Source organism: Micropterus dolomieu, linkage group LG05, assembly GCF_021292245.1.
Source record: "Micropterus dolomieu isolate WLL.071019.BEF.003 ecotype Adirondacks linkage group LG05, ASM2129224v1, whole genome shotgun sequence".
Classification (NCBI taxonomy): domain Eukaryota; kingdom Metazoa; phylum Chordata; class Actinopteri; order Centrarchiformes; family Centrarchidae; genus Micropterus; species Micropterus dolomieu.
Genome location: NC_060154.1, coordinates 17,939,022 through 17,958,489, shown reverse-complemented (window position 1 = coordinate 17,958,489; position 19,468 = coordinate 17,939,022). Strand labels below are relative to the sequence as shown.

The 19,468-nt window shown below is 41.4% G+C and overlaps 2 protein-coding genes across 2 annotated transcripts in view; both read right to left on the bottom strand.

The window, feature by feature from the left end:
• The window catches only part of faf1 (Fas (TNFRSF6) associated factor 1), a 1,021,784-nt gene that overhangs the window by 252,042 nt on the left and 750,274 nt on the right, over positions 1–19,468 (bottom strand). The window lies entirely within an intron of this gene.
• LOC123970683 (voltage-dependent R-type calcium channel subunit alpha-1E) overlaps positions 8,404–19,468 on the bottom strand; it is a 91,411-nt gene continuing 80,346 nt past the window's right edge. The window contains exons 34-47 of the mRNA XM_046048891.1: positions 19,220–19,405; positions 18,995–19,086; positions 17,974–18,145; positions 17,632–17,759; positions 17,048–17,144; positions 14,836–14,941; positions 14,626–14,733; positions 14,402–14,502; positions 13,331–13,437; positions 12,963–13,128; positions 12,475–12,603; positions 11,971–12,118; positions 11,391–11,572; positions 8,404–11,191 (exon numbers count right to left, since the gene is read on the bottom strand). Of these exons, the coding sequence (XP_045904847.1) occupies positions 10,637–11,191; positions 11,391–11,572; positions 11,971–12,118; positions 12,475–12,603; positions 12,963–13,128; positions 13,331–13,437; positions 14,402–14,502; positions 14,626–14,733; positions 14,836–14,941; positions 17,048–17,144; positions 17,632–17,759; positions 17,974–18,145; positions 18,995–19,086; positions 19,220–19,405 (2,277 nt within the window). The 3' untranslated portion in view covers positions 8,404–10,636. The remainder of the gene's footprint in view (positions 11,192–11,390; positions 11,573–11,970; positions 12,119–12,474; positions 12,604–12,962; positions 13,129–13,330; positions 13,438–14,401; positions 14,503–14,625; positions 14,734–14,835; positions 14,942–17,047; positions 17,145–17,631; positions 17,760–17,973; positions 18,146–18,994; positions 19,087–19,219; positions 19,406–19,468) is intronic.

Genomic DNA, 19,468 nt, shown 5'->3' with positions numbered 1-19,468 from the left:
GACTTACGCAGCTCAGTAGCAGTAGCACCACCACAGCACCCTGCATGGCTTCTGATAAAGGTAACTTCTGCACTCCTCTGACTGCAGCTGCCTTACTCCTCCAGGGGCTGCACTTTAAAAACACACACCCCTTCCAGGAGGACTGAGCTCATCTCTGGCCTGACTGACCACACATTTACAGCCCAGAGAGATGATGAAATCAACAGACCAAGCCAGACACCCAAAATCTTATATATACACACAGCACAAAAACACACCCTTCTGCTTCCTGTGACAATGCTGTGTCTACAGTTTAATACTCAGCAAGCTAGCAAGTGACTCAGAGTGTGAACAGCAACAGACAATTAGGTGTGTTGTCTACTGGGCCTGCTGCTGTAGAGTAAATGTAAGTTCTTTGTTTCCCTGGTTGTTTAGACTGTTAGATCAGGGCAGACTGATAGTGAAGGTCACACTTTATAGAAAACAGCTGTCACTGATGCAGGCCTGTGTTGAGGGATAAGCTTCCTGTCCTGAGAAGCTCATCTCATCAGCCTCCTTTTATCTCCTCCTTGTCTTATTCCTACTCCAACTTCATCAGTCACACGAAATACTTCTGCCAGCTCAAGGGTTAATGTAGGACATATAGACACTTTCCTCTTTTCACACAAAGGTTTCATAAATGCACAGAAGACATTATTATATTGTTCATAGAGATTTTAATAGATCAAACCTCTATTAGAAGTAGCATTTGCACTTAATTCATATCAACTGATTAATGTATTATGCATAATTTGCCATTGAACTTCACATTGAGCCCTCCCTCCTCTGTCCTTTTTGTCCAGGGTCAGGAGGGGAGGACTGTGGCCCAGGTGAGGAATGTGACATGAAGATCAGAAGAGCAAGGGGCTACTGCCTGAGCAGTGTTGTGTCAGTTGAGGTTGGGGCTTACGGTAAAGGGTGTGTGGCGAGGATGCAAAACTCCTCCCAACAACGACAGGTCTAAAGTATTGATCTGCAGTCCCAGGCCCCGATGCCAGGGGGTGCTCTCCTGTAGATAACAGTCCAGCCTTGGCCGTCCATGACCCTGTCGCCAGTTCACCTCTTTTCCTTCCTTGGACCACCTTAGATAGGTACTGACCACTGCAGACGATTTTCAAGATGCTCTGACCCAGATGTCTAGCCATCACAATTTGGCCCTTGTTGAGACGCTCAAATCGTTACACTTGCCATTTTCCTGCTTCTAACACATCAACTATGAGGATACACTAGAATCACTTGCTGTCTAACCTACCCCACCCACTGAAAGGTGCCATGATAAGGAGATAATCAGTGTCATTCACGCCCCCTTTCAGTTGTCATTAAGTTATTGGTGTTTCGTGTACAGTACTTATACATCACTGTTGGAAGGTGAGAAGTTAAACCAGTGAAGGTCACACCAGGAGGTGTTAAGTTGCTCTTAAAAGCTATTATTTGTCAAATTAGAACATTTGCTTCCCACAGTGGTAGTATCAAAAGATGAGCTTTGATGGGAAACAAAGTGCTGTGAAAAACACAGACTTGGTCCTCACAACTTTTGCTGGATTTTCAGTGGAGGGTGTAACATTCAACTTAGGTTTTTAGTAGTTATATTTTCTCATAGAAATAAATCAAAACAGTGAGTTCAACATCAGTTAAAGCAAAATTCAACTTTGTTTGGGAACTAAACCAGTTTTAGTGCTTATGTTTTGTGATCTGCAAAGATTATGAGTTTGGCACTCCTCACTTGGACATTTGGTTCACTCATCACATCATTAAAGTCTTTGGTATCTTTTTGGAAAACATGCCACACCTTTTATAAATCCTACTGTTCAACAGGAGTTGATAAAGCTGAAGACAACTGAATACACTTACTAAAACCATACATAGATACAGATTTTTCCTATAACACATTCAGTAGTGGATGTTTGTTTGTGGATCATTACGTGTTTGTCTGTGGAGTGTTCTCACTCATAGTGTTATTCCCAGGCACCGATGACCGTGAGTTGAAAAAGCTCATCCCCGTCCTGCCCAAAAACAGCCAATAGCGTCATCTCCTCTGACCGCCGTTGACCCAGACGAAGATGTATCACCACACTCAGCTCATCTGGAAAACTGTCATGTAAATGTTAGCACATTCACTAGTAAATGTACACATCCACACTCTCCCACACACACTCACACATGTGCTCACAGGGACATTTTAACTTAATCATTCAATGGACAAGGACAGTTGTGAGACGAGTAGACAGTATAGATTTTAAACCCATGGTGTGTCAAAGAGAGTCTAAAGACTTTCCTCACAGAGAGACACTTCACATTTGAATGTAAACTTTATCACAAAGCTGACAGATTCAGACGGCATTAGTACACTGTGTGTGTAAACAGTCAAGGTCAAGTTTAACATCAAAGCCCTGCGCTAAATCCTTTCAACCTACACATCACGGAAAGAAAAACTATCCTAGATAAACAAGTTCGCTGCAGTCATGTGTGACCTTGTCCATGAAAATGAAAAATCATCTTTTGTAGTACATGATGCAGCAATTTGTTTGACTTGTCACTACTTAGTTCATTGTTTATGCTAATTTGTGTTGTCTTTTCTTTTTTTGTCAATAAATGTGTAGTGGGTTAAAGAAAACCACATTTAGTTTGATTTACAGTACAAACATTGCAGAGTTAGTGTTTAAATGGTCACGATCCTGTCCTGAGTTCTCTGTGTGCTGTATTTTGATTCTTGTTTCTCTGTTTTTGGGTTTTGGTTTTTGATATTAAGGTTGGTTTTGCATCTGCATTATAGTGCTGTCATCTGTTCTGTTGAGTTTAGTTCTCTGAGTTTATTGTTTGGTCAGTTCAGTATCTGTTATTTAGTCTGTGTTTTGGTCCATGTCTTTGTTCCTAGTCCTGTGCCTTAGTTCATGTCTTAGTATTTACTTATAATTCTTTGTCTGCATTAGTTTAGTTTAGTCTGCTCTGTATTCTGTGTTCTAGTGTTCTCGTTTAGGTTTTGTCTGTTATGATCCCTGTGTTATAGTTGGTCTCTGTTATTGTCTGAAGTTAGATTCTTGTCTGGTATTTTGTAACATGTGTTCTGTCTGTTCCCCTAGTAATCTGCCTGCCTGCTTGTCTCTCTGCCTGTCTCGTTAGTCCTGATTCCTCTCACTTCTGATTCCTGATTCCTCTCCGCCTGCTCATCAGTCCCTGGTGTTAAATGTTTGCAGTTTCTGTTCAGTCGATGTCTGGTCATTGCAGTGTGTTGTAGTGTGTGCCTGCCTTGCTCTGTATTGTTGTGTCATCCTGTTTCCCTGCGTTTTGTGGATTTTGGAGTTTCTAGTGGATCACCTTATTTTGGATTATGGACTCAGCCACTCTGTAGTAAGTGAGCTCGCTTTGTGTTTAAATAAACGTTTCTGAACTGAACCTCATCTGTGTCCTGTGTTTTGGGTCCTCCAACCTGCTCAACCCTACATCCGCTGTGACATGAATTGGAAATCTTACAACATATTACACAAATATTACAAAAAATGATATCCTGCCCAGTAAGTATTTTCTTGTCTGAAGCCACTTAGTTCCTTAACTGATGGACACTGTACTATGAATAACGATACTGACATTGTCTTTAGTAGATATAGATGTTGGTAGAAACTTAGACTAGTTTGGGTTTTGTGTGATGTGGAGTGGCTGAGTGGGCCTTAGATGACACAGCTTCCTGTTGAGAGGTCTGGTTGTGTTGCGGACGTGACTCAACAGAGAGCTGAATACTGTAGCTGCTGGTAGGAACATTGTGGCATTTTGTCCAACTTGATATGCTGGACATCCTCGGCCATCCTCTTCTGTTGTTGAGCCATTGTAATTAGTGGCTGATTGCATGTCCAAGAGCTGCAATAGATCCACTTCTGGAAACACAAGACTTATTATTATTATTATTATAAAATGAAACTAACTGGCATAATTTTGTTGAGTGACAAATACAAGTTAATTATTAGTAAATAGGCTAACTTTATTAAATATACATTAAAAATAGAATGAGCAGATGAACATAAAATCTTATCAGATCATGTATGATCTGTGTTCTTCCTTAAACAAGCCAGTAAGCTTTAGGCCCCATCCACACTACTGCGTTTTCGAATTAAAACGGAGACCTTTTGCTACGTTTGCACCTCCCGTCCAGACGGCAAAAACTAAGACCTAAATCGGAGGTTTTGAAACGCTGCCGACCCTGTTCTGCGTTTCAAAACTCCGGAGGCCGTTTTAGTGAAGACGGGCCAAAACAGAGGACTTCAGAAACGATGACGCAGCCGCTCACGCTCGGCTCTCTGATTGGGTCTTGACCGGGTTTTTGACATGGTATTTATATTAAAATATTATATACCGTGCAAATACCACTTATCTGCTTACACATGTACTGTGCATGTCGCCGTATTTACTTTGCAACGACTCCCCAGTCTGTTTTCCGCCGCCACACTCCTGTGTTAAATTCAGTAACTCCTTATTGGTGCATGCAAAAAAATAACTTCTTCGTCTGTATTTATTTTTTCTTTCACCAAATCTTCTGTAACCAGGAAGAGACAATCTGCTTCATGTTTACACCGGCACGCGCATGCCCAGTGTACCTGAATAGCCAATAGATGTGCGTTTTCAGTCGTTTTAATGTAGACGGAGATCAACTCCAAAACGCAGCTAGAACGCTGGTGTGGACAGAGATCGTATTCATTTCAATTCTCCGTTTGTAAACTAAAACGGAGTAGTGTGGATGGGGCCTTAGAGAAGCTGAGGTCTGTTAGACAGCTAGACTAGACACCTCTGGACAGACTGTTTTCACTTTGACTTTGGGCTTTTGCAACTTATTGCAACTGTCTGTGGAGAATGGGGAAGGATGTTTAACACCTCATATGGACAAACCACAATAGGATTAAATGTTTTTCTACATGGACTTATTGACTTGGAATTACAAAGTTGTAAATGAAGGTGACAAATTTATTACTTTCTGCAGTAATCAAAACAAATGCAGCACTCATATCAACCTGATGCTACTGACTGATCATGTTGTAATTGATTTTTGACCAGAAGTGGCATGTGGTTAATAAGTAAACATAACATTGACATTAACAGCCAGATGCAATTTCTGACCTGTCATTCACTCAGCAGAATACTGGAAATTTTACATTTTTGACTGAAGCGGATGAGTTATGGTCTCAGTAACAAGACACAACTTGTTCTTATGTGGTGATAATAATAACATACTAACAAAGAGGCACAGTTTCTCATCAGAGTTGCTCAATGTTCCCCTGTATATTACTGCTTTTAGACTGCTGTAGAAAAACTGAATTCACATCAAAATAAAAATAAATTAAATCTGAGCAACATTTTTTTTTCGCCACACACAAGCATCAGAAATGTACCTCTTCTTAAGGTTGCTTACCTTTCATGCCTGCATGTGTCACATGTCTTCTAGCCCACCCATAATCATTTGCTTTAGGATGGAGCTGGGGTGTGCTCACTTCCTGAGACAGTGTCAGGTTTCACCATAAGCAAATAGGCTGGAACTCAGCGAACTGAGATCAGAGATGAGCTCGGCATCATGCCCTCAGTAGAGGGCAGAAAAATAACTGACGCTGGAAGAACATCTCAGCTGCCTGAGGGCTGGGTCTACCTGGCATGTCTTCTCACAAACACACTGATGAACTGTTCTGATCTCTCAACAACAAACTAGAATATATGTGAAACACTCACAAAAACACGTAAAAACACACTTTCCGGGGGAGCCATTGGACTAATGGTTTCTTGACAGGGTTTAAAATATTTTGTCTTTTGTTTTTTTAATGTTTGTGTATTAAATTGGAGTACACATGTTGGTATTGACTTTCTAAAGGCCATTATGCCGCTTAGGATGTCATTTAGCATAAGCATATAGCATACAAGATAACACATTTCAACAACTTTAGACATTGCTATTGCTAAGCATACAGTATTCCGATCCTGGTGGCCTAGGAGTTTAAAGGTCACATACTATGCAAAATGCACTTTTTCATGTCTTTTCAACATAAATGTGTGTCCCCGGTGTGTCTAAAGACATCCTCTCATTTTGGGTTTTTCAACACTGAGCTTGAGCTGGAGGTAGTTCAGTATGTCTCGCAGAAAGTGCTTTTAAAGTTATAAAAGAAAATATTTTCTGGTTTTCCCTCTGATGTCCTGTAGCTGCTTTGCCTCAACTCTCTGCGATTTACAGAGTTTCGTGATGGACAGATAGCTTTACTGTTTGCTAACACAACGGTAACCACTAGCTACTGATAAGTGTAGCTGCACCCCAGGAGCACTGGGCAGAATCAGCTATCACAGGATGGGTAGCTGCATGACTAACTGAGCTAACTAGCTAGCTGCAAAAGTAACTGCTAACAACAAGTAAAGCTACCTGTCCATCAGGAAATCACCAAAATGATATCAGAGGGGTATTTTTTCTCCATAAAATAGGAGCATAGCCAGACCTAACTCCACACGATTCAGCGCTGTGCCAGCTAGATCCTGTCCCTCGGCAGGCTTCCAGAAGTTTGCCAATCGGAAGAAAGTGGGCTTTTAGGGAGGGGGGCCTTCATGAGACAGTAGCTAAGATAGAGTGAATAGAGGTGCTGAAGAAATGGACAGTATAAGAAAAATAATGTGTTTTTTGAACATTACAAAAACATTTTATAATAGAAACCTACAAAAGTATGAACCTGACAATTAGCTTAATATAATTAGCATCACATCCTGCAACACCTCGACACTCCGGGAACATATGCAAGGATCCTGTTCGTGGACTTCAGCTCGGCGTTCAACACCATCATCCCGGACATCCTCAGCACCAAACTCACCCAGCTCACTGTGCCAGCCTCCACCTGTCAGTGGATCACAGACTTCCTGACTGACAGGAGTCAGCAGGTGAGGCTGGGAAACTATTAGCACTGGTGCCCCCCAGGGGTGTGTGCTCTCCCCCCCTGCTCTTCTCCCTCTACACCAACGACTGCACCTCAGGAGACCCATCTGTCAAACTCCTGAAGTTCGCTGACGACACAACGGTCATCGGCCTCATCCGGGACGGTGATGAGACGGCCTACAGAGGGGAGGTTGATCAGCTGGCTCTCTGGTGCGGCCAGAACAACCTTGAGCTTAACACGCTCAAAACTGTGGAGATGATTGTGGACTTCAGGAGGAGCCCCCCATTCTGCCCCCCATCACCATACTCAACAGCCCTGTGTCTGCTGTGGAATCCTTCAGGTTTCTGGGATCCACTATATCCCAGGACCTGAAGTGGGAGCCCAACACTGACACGATCATCAAGAAGGCCCAGCAGAGGGTGTACTTCCTGCGTCAGCTCAAGAAGCTCAACCTGCCTAAGGAGCTGCTGATCCAGTTCTACACAGCCATCATCCAGTCTGTTCTCTGCACCTCCATCACTGTCTGATTTGGATCGGCCACCAAAAAGAACAGGGACAGACTACAACGGACAGTCAGGACTGCAGAAAAAATCATCGGTGCAAACCTGCCATCCATTCAGGACCTATACGTTTCCAGAGTCAGGAAACGGGCAGGAAACATCACTACAGATCCATCTCACCCCAGACACAATCTGTTCCAGCTTCTCCCCTCTGGTAGGCGCTACAGAGCACTGTACGCCAAAACCAACAGACACAGAAGCAGTTTCTTCCCACAAGCCATCACTCTGATGAACAGCTTATTTCTGACTCACGGTGTCAGGAACAATTCCTGTGCAATAACCCAGTAACTCTGTCTCTAATCAGTCACCTGTTTACTGGTTTCCACTTATTATTTATTTATTCACCATTCTCTATTTCAGTGCTGTTCATACTATGTCATTGTATATACTGTATACCAATACACCTACCTCAGGTCATAGCTCTTATTTATTTTTTCCAGCATCCTTTGCACTATGTTCCATCACACTGTGTACATGTGTACATGTATGCATGTATGCGTATGTGTACCTGTATATCATATCCACCTTCAACATGTACATAATGAGAATAATAGTTTACTCTTGCATCCTTTGCACTCTGATCACTGCACTGTTTGTCAATATGTCTATATTTTTTTGTTCATAGTGTGTATGTTAGTGTTGTCTATACTGTATGTCTGATTTTATTTTCTTATTATTTTATTATTGTATTATGGTATTTTTGTACAAGTAAGCACATCGTGAGCAATGTATAATCCTGAGTTGAATTCCTCGTATGTGTACACATACCTGGCAATAAAGCGGATTCTGATTCTGATTCTGATTCTGATATAGGACCTTTAAGGCGCTGACCATGAACTTTATATATGTTCAATTCTTAATTATTTAAAAGTAATATCAGCCAGTACAGAAAAGACAAGTGATCTCTCTTTAATGGTCCTTTGAACAGATATGTAAACACTTCTTTTGTTAAAGTCTTAGACAGGCATCATGATTCAAATAAAATATAAACAGTGCAACAAATTAAACATGGATTTAGTTTGTACAGTTTATTCTACATATTTAACAGAAAGCTTCTCTATCTATGAAATCCAGGCTTGATGGGGAACTCTTTGGGTGAGTTTCCCCAGGCACAGATTAGGCTGTTCTGTACAGAGAGGGACATCAAGGTTAAGTCCTAGGCTGCACTGCACGTATGATAAACACGGTCCTACAAACTACAGGCTGAAACCTTAACCTAACCTGTGTACTGTATAAATTGAGCCTTGCCGTCGACACACTTCAAAGGAAGTTTCTCTGCTAAAATACATATTTTTCAGCCCAGGACTTTCTGTTTGGGACTCCAACAGATAAGTGTGGCCTCTTCTGGCCTGTGAATCCTCAAACCAGATATGTCCTGTGTTCACATTTCAGAAACATGTCAAACTCAACATATTACATTAACACAACAGCACATGATATAAATATACATCTTAGTAAGGGGGAACAACAAATGGTCGAAAGTTGCGGAGTGTTCAGAGATAGCGACAAGGAATGCATGAACATTTCTCTGCCTGCTGTTTTATAATTACTCTGTTGGTAAAGTGGTTTTAACTCCCATTTAATATTATGGATACATTAAAATTAGAACAATCAGGCAGCTCTAAGACACATCCCTTTCACATTTGTCATTGTCACCATGATCATGCATGTGGAAAATTACTATAACTCTGGAGCACAGAAAATACCGTAGTGCTTGTTTCTACTGACCAAAACATAGGCTTTAGTGTGATAGAAACAATGTGGCAGTTAACATACAGACAAACAATACTGTTTCTGTGATTCCTCTTTTGGAAAAGCATTCATGTTGCATCACATGTAAAAAGGACATTAATTTGTCATATTTTTTGTTTCACCACGTGAAAGAAGGCAACACATCCTGAAGAAGACACGTCCCTGGCTATATGTACCAGAAGAAAATGAAGAAAATGGCTTTAGTCACCTTTCTGACACAACATCGACAGTGGATATCGACATCCATTTTCCTTCATGCAGGCTGTCTGTCCTACAGATGGTTGTCCATGAGCAGAGCAGATGCAGACAACAGTGTCTGTGTGAAATCTCCACTGGTCCATTGATATCATGCTGACTGACCTGTAGGGTGAAGAGACACTTCTAGTCCTTCTGATCTTCCTAAGTCTTCGTTTGGAACCCTCGATGAACACGTTTCCAGAAGATTTCAGAATTTAATATATTACAAATTCAATGGACCAGTATCCTGATACAAAACATCTCTTCTTTTGTAATCTGTTCACATATTTTTCAGCATCTTTTTCACACCACACAGCCAAAATAAACCTGCACTGTGCTGCTCCAGTTGAATGTGCACTGTCAATGTTTTTACATAAAGACAGAAAAATGACTCAACCATCACTAGACGCTTTAGGTCTGGAACTTGATTTCCTGTATTGGCTATTCATTGATTGGTGACTGGATAATGCCCATGAACCATGTGGATACTCTTGTTGTAAACAGGAACTGTGTGGAATGGCTGGTTGTCAGTTATGAACTGGCAAAATCCGGCTGAATCAACCCGTTTCATTGCTACTCTTACACCCATGCACAGTAAAGACTAACAGCAACCCTCTCAAATTACCTCAACATAAGAACCAAAAGCTAAAATACATTCATCGTATTACATTTTTACATGCTACCTCTATGTTCACCTACACAAAACACACAGAGGTTTGGACACCTTGGATTGATGTCTCCCCATATTTTGTTCAAATAACAATCAAAACACTAACTTGTGTGGGAAGGCTTGGCAACACTTGGGTTTGCCTGCAGTGATCTGCTTATAGTTAAGCCGGTCTCTGCTGTTCACTTAATTTGGCAAATTTCTCTATTGAGAGCGCGCGCACACACACACACACACACACACACCCACATCCACACATATAAACACACCCATGTCCATACATGTAGTCTTCCTCCAGCTACAACAAACACACTCACAAGAACACATTGCTAACAGACAGCACTGCTGCTTATCAGTATCCAGATAAATAGCAGTGAAGATCAGTCCTGCCTGTTACACTACTGGTACTGAGAATACAAGTTCTCAGAGCCACATAGGAGCTAAAGCCTTGTGGTGCCAAGTGGACCTTCTCAAATGTGCCCAATCACTCTGTGCATCCTCGTCATCTCTGGCTTTTAGCAGCGGTCATCCTCGTCTGTGTCACTTGGAAGCTCGCTAGCCCCAGCCGGACTCGCCTGGCCCAAGTGCTTCCGGAAATGCCCGTTGGGAACCTGCCAGGAGTGTCTGAGCTGAGGGGCGGAGCTTATGGCATTGGCCCGTCCCAGGCTGGTTGCAATGGCAGTTTCAAAAGTAAGGGTGTCCTGCCCCTCCCCTGCCTCTCCACCGCTTAAGTCCTCATGGAATGGGAGGTAGGGCTCTGAGATGTAGCGGTGAGGGGAAGGGTGGCTCAGTCCTGAAACCTGACCTCCGGATGACCCCTCACTTGCAGTCAAGGGTCCTCCCTCCTTGTCAGCCCTCCACGAGGTCTCCTTGGAACCACCAGGGCCGGCCTGAGGCTGGGTCTGTCCCTCAGAGGAGCTTGCTGGTGTGGGAGAGGTGTGGGCTTGGCAGACCAGAGGGGAGTAGGAGATGTATGGCCGTGGGCGAGAGGGTGTCTGTGGTAGCTGCCGCCGATTACGAGGAGTACTGGACTCTGAGGCTGAATGGGCAGGGCTGCCTGATGTGTTCACCTACAAATAACACAAGCACAACAGTGAAGAAGAGACTGTTTTCTGCCACAGTTTCAGCTGTTATCCTCCTGCGGGACAGACTGACTACTGCTGGTTTTCTGGTCCCTTGTTCCATTGTACGATACAAACCAGCACAACTTTGGGTCACCAAAGGTGACACTGGTGCTTTAGTGTGTAATTTACCTTGTTGTACTCCTACCTGTCTCTGTGAGGTGTGTGTGCGTCCTTCGCTAGGCGAACGGGACTGTCCCCTTTCACATGATGGATCCCGGCTGCGCTCCTCAGAGTTGCAGCGGGATACATCAGGAGACAGAAGGTGGCGCCGTTCCTTAGATCGCCCTCTCTCGTGAGTGCTTGTTTCTCTGTGGTTGATTCTAGGACCTAAGAGGTGTAGATTTCAGTTATAAATATAAATGTAATTTCCATAACCAACTGTCAACAACCAGTGCAAATAGGTATTTTAGGAGAAAAAAAATCAAATTTCAGTTAATCATGCTGTTTCATTTTGGTTGTTATTTCAACATAAATATATAAATATATAATATAAAGTTAATGTATGTATATAATGAGGACTTTTCACTCAATTCTTCCTGTTTTTACAGCTAAAATGTGTTGATTTGGATGTTAATGCCAACTGTGATTCAAAGGCAGCCAAATTCATGCACAACACCTCCAGGGTGGCAGCAGATACGGTAAACTGACATTTTCAGAATAAAACACTAAAGAATATGAATCAGACTAAAGAAGGTGTTTCAGTAATGCGACATATATTATTTGACCTCTGTAGCTCCTTTGACGAGGCATGTATGTGCCGTCAGGACTGATTCTCTCCAGAGAGTGTTGTTCCTGCCAGAGGCCATTCACACACTGGTCTCCAATGGTGGAGAAGGAGCGCTTCATCAGCTTACTGTCTGCTGACATCCCGGGCTACAGACACATCGAACAACCAGAGGAAGAATCACTTTAGTAACCATGAATGACACCTAGTCAGCAAAAACACACACACTCTCTCATAACCAAACACATAAATAAATTCAAGATTATATACTGTAGTTATAGTTAGACATTATGTGCTGAGCAAACTCTGTTTTAACATGTGTAGAAAAATAGTTTCAATCCATTGCAGGTAGGCAAATACAAGAATACTTAATGTACCTCATGTGAATTTTAATTGTTTATTGGTTTTTAAAGCACTTTCTAACACATGGTTTATTTTTTATTTATTTTTATTTATTTATAAGGACCGAATATAGGTTTGAATAAAGGTGATTAATCTTCATTACCTGTGGATCAACAGCCAGTCTGGGCATGGAGGACGCTCTGATAGATGCTGTCCGCTGAGGTGATTTAATAACTGTTGGGTCCTGCCTGGCCTGCTGTATCACTCGGTTATACTCCACAACGTCTGGTACCTACACAAATACCACAGAACAAAAAGCAATGGTTTTATCTATGTTTATGTTTTATTTCCTTCCAAATCGCAAGAATCAAACTGAGGACATTTTACTGAGACTGATCCTCGATAATCTGATAACGGTTTAACAACAAAGCTAATGTATAAACAATTTGTCCCAGTACAGATGTTGCATGTAGTTCTTGAATTATTGTATTATTCTTTTGTAGTAGTAAAACTAGAATAGTTAATAATAGAACAGTCCAGTAGAAAAATAGGTGGCTATTGCCAATAATGAACTTTTGGTTGACCAAATTCACGTGACTGTAATAATGCAGGTTAAATGTGGAGATATCTACAGTACATGTAGTTGGTTACCAGTGTGTGTAAATGATGGTGGTGGTGATGTGGGTGGTGGTATGGATGGTAGGGTGAACGGTAGTCGTCGTCCTCATCCTCTTTCTCCTCCCTGGAGCGAGACAGCGGCTGCAGGAATATCTCTTGTGGAGAGATGGGGCTGAGGGCCACAAAACCTCCTCTGGTGCTAATGGTGCACACGCAGACACAGAAAGGCCAACCGCATTACATACCCACATATACATTTGTTTATCATTCTTGATGACGATGAAGTAATTGAACTGAAAAGTCAGTGGTCAGATTCGAGACTACAGAATTTTTTTTTTTAAATATTCCAACCAGCATAAATAACCAAAAACTAATATCAATAAATTAAGTTGAATATTTACAGAGCAGATCCGGCACTATGCCGGAGGAATGAAAGGGATTTGGCATTGCATAGGATTTCTTGAGGCAGAGAGGAGGCGTCCATACGCTGGAACATAGGAGCATGTTTCTATGGGGAGACAAACACACAGGTGGAGATGGGAAATTAAAACAGGCCTTGAAGACTTCCTATAATTACAACATGCACATTTCCAGCAAAATGTCACTGAAAGAATCAATAAAATGATTGTAGATGGCCAGTTGGTAATACAGCTCACATCAAATTTTGGATGATAATGCTGTCTCTTCAGTTTGTTAATCAGTGGTGTCCAGTAACTAAACTTAAGTACAAATTAGAGGTATTTGTACCTCAGGCTGCGATTCTTACTGCTGAATCTTTAATAGATGCAAGCATATAGGCCTGGGGCTGACTGTGAAAGTATCAGGCATGTTTGTTGATGATAATTATTATTATTATCAACAGCTGCTGACCTTTCTTTTCTCTGTGAGAGGGAAGAATTTAGAAAGTTGCATGGCGCTGTGGAGAGCCCCCAGCTGCAGTAGTGCATGGATCAAGCGTAATATTCAATAATCTTCCCTACATTTATTTTACAGCTTTAGGTTCGGGTCACTTTACTTTTACACTCAAAACATGTGAGAGAGTTTAAAAATATAATGTTTATGTTAAGCCTTATGAAGAGGTCACTTTGGGCTCTGGGCAATTGTGACAACATTTCTCATTGTTTTCAGAATTTTTTTATTGATTAATGAAGAGAATTATCAGTAGATTAATCCATAATAATAATAATAATCAAAATAGATCAACCTCAACCAACAATTAATGCATGATTAATAATAATCTAGTGATAAGCATAACACACACAGGGGTCATTTTTCCTTCTGATTTGAGAACCTTTACTTAAAAAAGAATAATACAAATAAACTTTGCTAAATTGAAATTGCAAAATAATGAAAACAGATTCATACAATAAAAATAACGAACACCAATGGCTGCTCAAACATTTGTCACAATACACCTAAAAAAAATTAAACAACTATGAGAAGATAAAACGAATGATGATGAAAAAAGGTACCTGCTCTTCCAGTTGCTGTCGGAGCTTCTTGGCCTTGCTCTGCTTGTAGTAGTCCATGATCATCATGGCGGCATAGATCTTGCCAATGGTCATGTCACTGGCTGAAAATAAAAAGTAAATTATCAAATGAAATACCATTTACTACTACTACTATGATAGCAAAAACTGATATCTGTATTTGCTTTGATATATAAATTAGTGTACTGGCGGATTGCAAATGTCACCTTTGTGAATGGGAACCAGCAGGTCTAATGTCTTCTGGGAGAGATGGGGCCAGATGACACTAATCTCCTTCTGCAGGTCCAGGTCCATCTGATTTCGATCCTCCCCTCCTGGAGATAAAAACAAGCCCCAAATATTATAGTTAATAAATTAAACAAGTTTTACATCACAGTAAATGTGTGTGTATGTAAGGTTTTGACATTCGATCTAACCTCTGGCTATCTTGACATCCAGGGCAGTGCGGATGAGGGCCATGAGGGTGGAGGTGAAGTGAACGGACATGTCCTCGTCCACAGGCATGTTCATCAGGACTAGTCTCTGATGTCAGCAGAGATATAGTAGTCAGTCATAGTCAGTCACAGCCCAGCACGCCAACAAACAACAAATCACATGAATGAATGAATGAATGAATGAATAGTTTAGATTTGACATTTTGGACATAGCCAGGAATGCCATCGTGTTACTCTATTATAAACAACATTTGCATTCAGTTCAGATAAATTCAGATCAGAAGAAATACGCCCAGCTGGAACATTTTAAATTAGCTTGCCTACTCACCCATAAATCTCTTAAAAAGATGATTAGATAATTAAATTATAATTTCAAGGCGTTCTATGACGTTTCTGGGCACCAGTACAAAATAAACTGCAAGTTTCTACTTCAATCACAATTTCATAGTTTGTCTTATTTAAATGAAATGAAGTAGACTACAATGATACAGAAGGATGGAGGGGACAACCAGGTAAGTATTTACCATATCTTGTTTTGAGACACAAGATGCAGTAATTACTTAGTGATCAAGATTGAGAAGTTATAAGAAGGACTATTTTTTCTGGGATCAGGAAACAACTATTTTGTAATCTAAAAACAATAAAAAAAAAACAACCTGAGGTCACAAAATAAATACAAACAAAAGACTCAATTAATTATTAATTTCACTTGCCCTCTCCTGTCCTTCTGCAAATGGAGGTCTAAATAGTATGTGCTGCTTATTTGACTTTAGATAAAACACTGCAGAAAATAGTGTTCATCTGTGATGGAGCGTGCTTGCAGGCTCACAAACTCACACACACACACACACAAACAACACTTAGAGTACATTACATATTACACACAAATGTAACATGGGGCTGTGACAGGAGGCACATGCAGACAGGCATATGTAGGAAACAGAAAAGTAAGTATGAAAGACATGAGAACATCTGACAGCAGATTTCTACTACCGACAACATTTAGCATGTAGATGTTTGACAACTTTTTGATTAATGTTCTCTAACTGGCTTAGAAAAATAAACTCCACCAAGCCTCTTTCATCAGATAACAGCAAACAGATAATGATGTCTTATTTTGTCTGCCAAGATGCAAAGCAAAGCAGGCAAATCATTACTGTAGCGCTAATCAATCAACTTCATCAAGCAACACTGCATCATATATTCAACAGAAAAAAATGCCTTGCTCTTCCAATGTATGACACATAAAATGAGCTTTTACAGTGCTTGTCCTCGTTGATTAAAAAATGAAGGCAGTGCCTGTTCGTCTCTAGTGTTTAGTCTACCTTATATGCCACCTTGGAGGGGCATTTCTTGCCCAGGCCTAGAGGTGGCGACATGTTGGTCAACATCTCATACATGTCAGTGTAATGGATACGACCACTGGGAGTGCCAGGTAGCCATGAAGATGGGGATGGGAAAGGGGGGAAAGGAGGGAGAAGGAGAGGAGAAGGAAGGGAGAGTGATGATGTTGGAGGTGGAGGAGAAATTGAACAATGGTGGAGGATTTGAGAGTGTGTTCCCGAGGGATGGAGGAGGAAAAGAGCACAAGAGGGGGCGGAGGGTAAAAGAGAGGAACAGGAATGGAGGAGATACAAAAGAAAGGATTATTCCAAGGCATCACGCAGGAGGAAAGAGTAAAGTAGGATAAATAAAACAGATTGTATTCTTTCTATGCTGCCATCAGTGCATAGAAATCTGGGAAAGGAAACAACCTGGGACAGGATGAGCAAAGGAATGACAGCCTCACTTGATCTGGTACAAATATCTAATACTTACATTGTGTATCATTCTATGCAAGAGAGTACTAAAAACATCTTTAAACCAGATCCAAAAGGTAGAAAGAGACAGGCTTCCCCCAAATTGCTCCACAACTGCATCAAAAGCAAGATTTAAGCATTTTTTTGATAAAAAGTGCTTTGATAAAATTTAAATTACACTTGAGGGATGAGGGATGTCCTGTGCCTTAGTACCCTGAGAGTGGAGTATCGTCATTCTCTGGCCTGAGTAACACACCCCTAAAGGTCAAGCAGGGTGGTGACAGCCAGTGAAGGGAGGGAAAGGAGGGATAGAAGGAAGTCAGGAAGGATCCCACAGAAAAGAGGCTGAGGTAGGGTGGGGTGGGGGGGTTGTTGTTGACATGGGGGAACCAAACCTTGCATGCCACCCTGTGCGGACAGTTCTTTCCAAAGCCCAGGGGAGGTGAGATAGTGCGTACAACTTTGTACATCTCCTTATAGTGGATCCTACCACTGGAAAGAACATACATGTCTTTAGTTGTGTGTCATTACAGCCTTGTAGTCCACAAGAAGGGTGAATGAGGCCTAAATGGAGGTTCTGTCCTCTTGTCCTCAAAAGAGCAGTTTTTAATTTTTTAAATGAACACATATTAATAATAATTAATAATTTTCTGTAGGCTGGTGAAGTTATTTGGGAATGATTTTCACAAGCTGTCGTCATTTATCTCTGTTGTAGCTAGTTCAGATGCTGTTAAACAGGCCTGAAAGACACCCCAAACTTGCTTTTTACATTAGAAACAGTGTCAACTGAAGTAGATGTGGATTAAGAAGAGCACCTCTTGTGTATCATGGAGTTGATCTCTGTCTGTCTGTTTCTATTTCACAGCATGACAGTAGAATAAATCATTTAACATTGAACATGAAAACTGTAGCATTTGGATGTGCACAGCTGCACTGCTGATAAAATGTAGGTGTGGCATAAAGACAGAGAGACACTGACCAGGCGGCACGGTCATACTCCCCCCAGATCCGGACAAACTCATCCAGGTGGTGTGGACCCAAGATGGACGAGTCTCTCGTCAGATACTCAAAGTTATCCATGATCACAGCCACAAATAGGTTCAGCATCTAGACAAAAGACAAGCAGCCAAAGAAGGAGAAGCCATGACATTTATTTTTATGAGGGCAGAGGGTGCTAGATAACATGAGACAGTGAATTAGCAAAATATGACATGTCAAGTTTATGCCCTTGAGAGAGTTTCTTACACCAGGATAAAAATATTAAAACAGGTATCGTTGTTATAAAGAGGAATATATCAAACTCCAGTTTTCCCTTTCGTACCAGGAAAGAGCTGAAAAAGATGAATGAGACAAAGTAGAAATAGGCAAAGTCGGAGCCACAGCCACCCTCCTGGTCAGACGTCGGTGCCGGGGAAAGAGAGGGGTCCTGCTCACACTTCTGTCCCCCCAGACACGACAACATAATCTCCTGCCAAGATTCCCCTGTGGCACTCCTGGACACACACACACACACACACATTACACAAGACCAGGGGGAGGAGGGGGTTGGTTAGGACTCGAGCAGTACAACTCACACTTTATTCACAGTTACATCTGCCATCTGGAAGGTGCAATCAAAGCATCAAGACTCGCACCACAAGACAGCTTTTAGATGCTCCAAATGTCAAAGCTATAGTTGTGGAGTCTAATGTATACATTTAGATACATTGTATGTATGCAATCGTGCTAACCTTTGTAAAAACATGTAAATGTTTTATACTTTTTATTTTAATTACAAGCTTGATGCATATAGCAAGTTCTTCAGCCATGTGTAATTTTATGGATTTCTGAAGGCCAGAGCCAAAGGGATATGACTTCTATTACATTTACATGAACAGATTTCTTCTCAGTTCATGAGAACGAACTTGGAATTTAAAATGGAGAAATAAGCACAATATCAACACTCAACACCTAGATCTAGATAGTCATTTCATTATTTGACCCACTCCGCTCTGTAAAACTCTCAAAGAGTCTGCAAAGCTATTTGCTAAGGAGGCAAGTGGTACACTGCAGCATCTATCACCTCTTGACACTGAGTAGCCCCTTGGGTACCTAGAAAGCACAGCCTTACTACTGTAACCTAGCAACATTATTCAGACTACATTAAGGAAATGTGTTATTTAGCGACCCAAATGTGGCAAATCATGTGTAGTTTGGATCACTGATGCAGTGTTAATTAAGTTTCAGTGTTTGGATCGTTTGGATTGTGGAATAGTTCCCGCGATTGTGTCTTTGTTGATCTGAATACATAAAGTCCAAAGCTATACCCAAAGAACTGGACTAAAGATCTCAAGGTATCCTACCTGAATAACAGCATCAGAGCACCAGAGAAGGTCTTGAAGTTGTTGTGCTGGGTAATGTGAGTCTTGTCATTCAGCTTAATGTTCCCAAACACCTGATTCACACAGATATACAGGTAGGACATGACATAAACACTGCCACTGGTAAGGACTTACCATAAAACAACAAATGTGGTAAAGTAGCATATTAAACATCATCTCCACAGAGACTATGTCTGTCTTCCTAACCTGCATTCCAATGATGGCGTAGATGAAGAAGAGCATGGCGATGAGCAGGCAGACATAGGGCAAAGCCTTGAAGGACTGGACAAAGGTCCACAGAAGAATTCGGATGGTGTAACCTTGTCTCAGCAGTTTGATCAGACGAGCTGCTCGGAACAGCTTCAAGAAACTCATGTTGAATGTATCAACAGACTGGCATAAGGACACAGGAGAGGGGAGGGAAACTGTTATTTACTGGTGGTGCTGAGGGATGTC